Genomic DNA, 6,227 nt, shown 5'->3' on the forward strand with positions numbered 1-6,227 from the left:
TCTGACTGACTGTGTGACTGGTCCCATCAAATCAATTACAGATACTGGATTTCGGGGGGGGGGGAATGCTGACGTGAGATCGGAAATAATTTCTCCTCACAATAACAATATACACACACACACACACACAGGTACATGCTGATATTTACACACTTACTGTATTTTTAGCAATGATCCCACTCATTTGTTTATGAAAGGCAGGATATTGTTGTGTTAAACTTAGCACTCTTCACAGCCTCGGCACTACCATCTGTTCAGCTGTGACATGCTACTCAGCCAACTAATAAGCCGCAGAATTCTGTAAATAGTGGACTCTGCGGGACAAACTATAAGTCACGATGAAAGTGCGTCTTTCTGCATTATTCGCAGGTTTTTCATCCATCGTAAGACCGAATAACAACACCCGTGTCCGCTCTACAATTAACTGTAACTGCAAGTGTACATTAGATAATGTCTACTTCTCCAACATTTCTGATACATTGCATCGCTTTCATGAATTATTCATTTTCCACTGAATTCTTGGAAATTATTTCCTCAGCTTCGTCAAACCAGAGAGGCTATCTAGGCCGAGAGATGGAAGAATGAGCCTCATTTATAATCAGACTCGTCTCTCGTAAGGCTGATTGAGGACACTGTGCAATATTGTGTGCAGAGCTATTCATCAGTGAGATCAGTCACACAAAACATGGGTACCACAGGCTCGCTTCACCTGCTTAATTGGCTGTCTAATTTAAAAGAGTATGACAAGTATGACATGACTAACATTAAAAAAAGAAAAGTGGAGCATAATGTGACACAGGTTGCTTCCACGCAGCCCATGTCTGCTCATCATCAACACAATGTGACAGATGCATATTCATTAAGCAACCAGCCTGCTCAAGAGACAATTGAAGAATTCATGAATAATAATGATACATCGGGACAATATGGGTCTGGCCACTTCTCTCTCTCTCTCTATTATTACCCTTAATTGTACAATTTCTGAGAAAAACTGTAAAACATTCCATCTGTATGAGTCTGTGCAACAGCATGAGACATCAGCAGCATCAGTGCATTTACAAATAAACTGGAAAACAATTGCAAGAATACAAAAAAAAGGGGAAAAAAAACAAACTTAAGTTTTCACATTATTCAATTCTAAACCTCACTTCAAATGGTCCACATGAGCAAAGTAGATTGTCCCTAAATTTGCGATGCCATGTGTGAAGAGGCATAAGACAGAATTCACTGGAAACCACTGTGCAGGTGAGAGCAGGGACAGCCAGTGAGGATCATCTGCCTCAGGCATTCCCTTCAGACCACCGACTGCTCTTCTCTCTGGTGTTAAGCTTTGAAAGGGAGATGTCCAAGAGCTTCAGTGGAAGAAGAGAAAGTGAAGTATGTCTATATTGAGCTCTGAAAGGTGCTTATCTCACATGAATAGGTAGAAATTATCATTTTCATATTGGTTCAGACTGCCAATCACAGCCTACAAAATGATACACGATTGTCTGCAAAGAGTATCTGTGTGGAATATATAAGTGGCATGTCCTCCACAAACTCTTGACTTGCTTTATTTATAACACTGGACATACATTATTCATTATGACGTATACTCACCGCCAGCTATGTCGGCTATGTAGCCTGTACTTTGAAATAACTTTTTCGAGAGAGTGGTGACTGAACACCTTGAATTGAGGCACCGGCTTGACATGTGCCATTTTAACCTGAACCAAACCAAATGAAACAATACAAAAAAAAGCGAATCAAACAATGCATGCAAACACTGCGTCGACATGTGATTTCACCTCTCATTACCTCCGCTTCGAGCTGCAGTAGTTCCATCGTGGGCCATGGATCTGCGATCTGAGCGAGAGGCATTTTCGCAGGATTTTCAGTTTCCCCCTCTCAGCTACGAATTCGGGTCTCCCCCAGATTGTGTTGGTGCCGCGCCGCTCCTGTCAGGTGCAGTTCACCGGGAAGCTCCTCACTCAGATCCAAAGTCCAGGTGGAGTAGATTTGTCAGCACTTTGCTCTCCGCTCAGAGAAGAAGATGCGCACGCAGACGCTGCGAGCACAACCAAAGAGCCTTACAAACATGTAATCCCTTGATTTGACTCCCGCAGCTACTGGCCACTTGTGCGTAATTGTTGAAAGTGATAATCCAGCTGAAAACACCAAACAAGACCTCTTGCCCGTCCAGGTACGCGCGGTGGCTACTCGAGGGGGGGGGCAGCCCAACAGTGTGATCCTGTAAGCAGGACTGTGCGGGAGTCTAATGCCAACTGAAGGAATTAGCCAGAGTTCGTGCTGCCTTTGCCATCGACGCCGTATGAAATGTGTACGGCTTCCTCCTTACGTGCTTGTGTTTTCTCACGGTCCCCCAAGCAGTGTGCGATCGATGCGCGCAGAGACCTCAGTGTGGCTCCGTAGTACAAGCAGGCTCCAGCTCGAGCTGTTATTGGCGGACTCCTGCAGGATTCCCAGCCCCCTTCCCTGCTGGTTCCGCCCAGGTCTGATCGTGCCCTCATCTGGCGCAGAGATGAACTGCAAATACGTAATGCAGACTGGATCCCGCTATTAATGCACCGGCCTGCTTTCTTTGAAGCTTGTGGTGCAGCAGGTGCATCAGAGGAGAATTAGATCCTCTGAGTTCCAGGACAAAAACTGTCAATCAATTCATGAATGGGACTGAATGGCGGCCGAAGAGAACTATGTGGCTGTACGATGTGTGCTGTGAACGTGATCGCAACAGGTGGAATTGCAGGGGGTTGCAGTGTGCAGCTGACTTGTCGTGTCTGCTTTTCCCAAACAACATTATAATTCAGTTTTCTGAAAATATATTTCATGCACATTGCCTTTTGACACACATCACCACCTCCTATAGGTCTGAAAACAACACACCCTGTTGCAAAGAAGTGCATGACATGGATTACACAATAAACACAATGTAAAGATTAATAGAGGCTGGAATTTGGGTCGAGACCAGAGCTGGTTGATTCTGTCCGGACATTACATTGATGAGGCACGCTTTTCATTGACAACAGCTCTTGTCATGGTCCTTGAATCTTCAGTGATATAATACAACCCTCCAACACTTCTCTGCTTCATTCACTGCAGAGTGGATTTTGCTCTTGGCCAGCTTTTGGTTACTATTGGCAACTGGAGAGCATCAAACCGCCTCGCCATGGATGGATTGTGTATTTTATATTTATTTGGTCAAATTAAGATAATGAAGGCATTTCATGAAAACAAATATGTAAAAATGAATTGGTGTGATCGTTTGTTTCTTTTGATTGATGTGTTGTTTAACAAAGTGCTGCATTGATGATGTCTAACTGCACTGACCACTCTGAGTTTTGTGACAGGTTAAACACACTGATCTGTACTGGAGAGGAAAATATTTCCTTTTTTTGAAATTGCATGTTCTTGAGAACACCTGTGGCTTTTGGACTTTGCATCCAAGCAGTTAACATGCAACATTGTGTCTCTTCAAACCAGAAAAAAACATTCATTTGTTCATTTTTCAAGCTATTCATATGCTAGTTTCTGTGGATGATTTGCCAGTATTTCATATACATGTTTACAAGATCCATCATTTAGTGATGCAACAGATGCATTTGAATGCCTGTTTGTTGGCACCTTTTCCTCCACCAGGGAGAAGGAAGTCAATGGAAAGAGAGCGCTTTTAAGGTCAATGTATTGCTAATTTATTTTCTGACAAATACCACCAAAGGGGGTTTGGAATGTAAGATGACTACACAGAGGGGGAGGGTTATCCATCACAGTCACATTGTATGGTACATTCAAAGTCCCTGCCCTCCCAAAGCTCAAATTAACCCATCGATTCATCTCCATGATGGATAAGCAGCTGCAAAGGGAACACTTATGGCACCTCATAATGCTATATTGGTGTTTGTATTTCAGTGCAGCCGTGTGACGGACCATTCTTCCCCTTTTCCATTTTGTACAGGACGTCTGCTGCTCACAGTTCTCGCTGTTTATAGCTCCTCCATCATGATATGATACATTTCATACGCTTGGTTTGGTTCCTGTGAGGGTGTAATAAAGATGATTTATGGGAACAAATGAAAAGCAGGCCTGGGTAGACAGCTCTTTTAAAAGTGATGCTGTCCAAAAGTCAATACATTGGTCGCTATAGGGGCCAAAAGGAAACCGCTCAGAAAGGCCATTGATATTGAATGACATATTGACGTATAGCTGTTGGATGTGAGGTCCATTGGTAGTCTGACTGCAGGGAATCTCTTCTTTAAATCATGCTGCTCCAGTGGCATCACAGGTGACAGCGATGACTCAGAGGTGTCTCCCACCCAGACAGAGACTCCGGGGATACCCTTCCCCCACCTTCGGCTAGACAAGAAGCATCATGGGTAATATGACTCAGTCCGGCTTGCAGTGCATGTGCAATGGCGCAAAACGCCGAATTGTTGGTGAATTGACGCAGGAGCAAAGTGTGCTGAGCTGTGACTAAATAGTGGGGAGTGTTGGTCCCCAAACGACGGAGTGCAAATGAGATAAACTGATGCAAAGATGACACTGCTGCTGGATGTTGTATGTTGGAACTACCTTACATATTGCTAAAAATCATTGAAGTGTTTGATAATGATGCTGTTTTACTGTTCTTTTCCTGAACTGAAAATCTGAACCGCATCTAAAGTAGATTAAATATAGTTGATGCATCAAGCAAGCTGTTTCGTTAATCCAGGGGATTACTTTGTTGATGCAACACGGGAGCCAGGAATTGACTCCACTTAAAGACAAAAACATCCCAGCATTAAAGCAAAACACTAAATATACCCAATCTACAGTGCAGATAAATGCAGCATGCACAGGGTCATGGACATGGTCTTTTCCATTACAGTAAATGTAATCTTAATACATTGCAGTAATGTAATGTTCTGGGTGTGTCAGGTTTCACACTTTGCTTTCAGACCTTTATTAAAAATCCCTTCTTAGCTGAGCTCAATGAGCTCATGTCTGCAGTGCAAGGACCATTGGCATCAGTGGGGCTGCAGCACGGAACAAATTAATATAGATGTGCAATGGTGGAGCAAAGGCAATTGTCAAATCTCTGCTGACTGACTGTGGCAGGAGAAGATTGCATTGTATGATTTTCAAAATTGCCTCTGTGCCATATAAAGATGATGAACAAATAGCGTTATTGTACTTCAAACATCTGTGGAATGATCATTTGTCACAGAAGTGGCTGACAGCAGCGCAGCGAGGCTGCAGATGGACTGGGAGGGGAATATTGATTGATAATAAATGAAGAGAATGGGAGAGAGGCTAATAGTTTTTACACAATTCTCCATAGTTGCTTAAAGTACAATCTTGTTGATTTTTTTTTGGTCAAAACTGCGTTTTGCAGTAACAGCTCCCGATGCATAACAGAGTCTGATGATTATGCCTGCAATGGGTGCGCTGTCAAGCAAATGCCGCATGTTGAGGCTTGAGTTTGTATCTCTGGTATTTGGGCTGGGCAAGCACAAGTTCTTCATAGAAAAACAACCCTGAGACCAAGTTCAGCGCAAATAAGCTACGGTGACGCATCGTCGTGTTATTGAATTTCACTGAGAGATGGATGAAGCCATTGTAAAGGTCAATGTAAACATTCAATGTCAAGTACATGAGCTCGGGGAAACAAAAAGCAGCAGAACACTTGATTTGTCAGACTAGTGAACCGATGTCTTACATTCAAGCTCAGTTATTCTCCCTCCAGCGGAAAACATCTTGACTCAGCAGAAGATCAATAGTGATGCAGTCAGAATTCATAATGACAAAAACCCTTTTCCACTATTCAGTATACAGATTCCTTTTTTCTTCTTCCTTTGAAATACACTCTTCCATAACTGATGGTGGAGTGATGTACAGTAACAAGCAGCATATTCTGTCATGCTTCAAATCTAATGTGGATTGGAGGCAAACACAGACTTGGAGGCCATGTCACATGAACACGTCTTCTGCAGAGACACCTTTCAGGACTAGATTTTTGTATGCCGATTTTCTCGAAATATCTGAAAATATGGGGACAACGTGCCATGTTGTTGGCTGACATTTAAATCTGACTTTTCTTCTTCCCTTTTCCCTTTCTCTTGGTTCAAAGAGGATAACAGCAGGGGGTGCCAGATATCGGAGGGCAGCTCTTTCATTACAGCCTTTTCGTCAGGCGTTGGCCTTTCCTTGCAGGGAAACATCGAACTGCAGATTGGGGAACTGTTGTGCAATGT

At 43.2% G+C, this 6,227-nt stretch overlaps 1 protein-coding gene across 3 annotated transcripts in view; it reads right to left on the bottom strand.

The window, feature by feature from the left end:
- Window positions 1–6,227, bottom strand: part of rps6ka1 (ribosomal protein S6 kinase a, polypeptide 1) — a gene marked incomplete at its 5' end in the record, with an annotated part of 43,883 nt that overhangs the window by 36,362 nt on the left and 1,294 nt on the right. Inside the window, one exon of one of the 3 annotated variants that reach the window (XM_079287352.1) lies at window positions 1,798–2,356. The exons of the other annotated variants lie outside the window; for them this stretch is intronic. Within the exon in view, the coding sequence (XP_079143478.1) occupies window positions 1,798–1,860 (63 nt within the window). Of the gene's footprint in view, window positions 1–1,797; window positions 2,357–6,227 lie in introns of those variants that run through there. 3 annotated transcript variants of the gene reach the window in all.

Source organism: Melanostigma gelatinosum (assembly GCF_949748355.1).
Source record: "Melanostigma gelatinosum genome assembly, chromosome: 16".
Classification (NCBI taxonomy): domain Eukaryota; kingdom Metazoa; phylum Chordata; class Actinopteri; order Perciformes; family Zoarcidae; genus Melanostigma; species Melanostigma gelatinosum.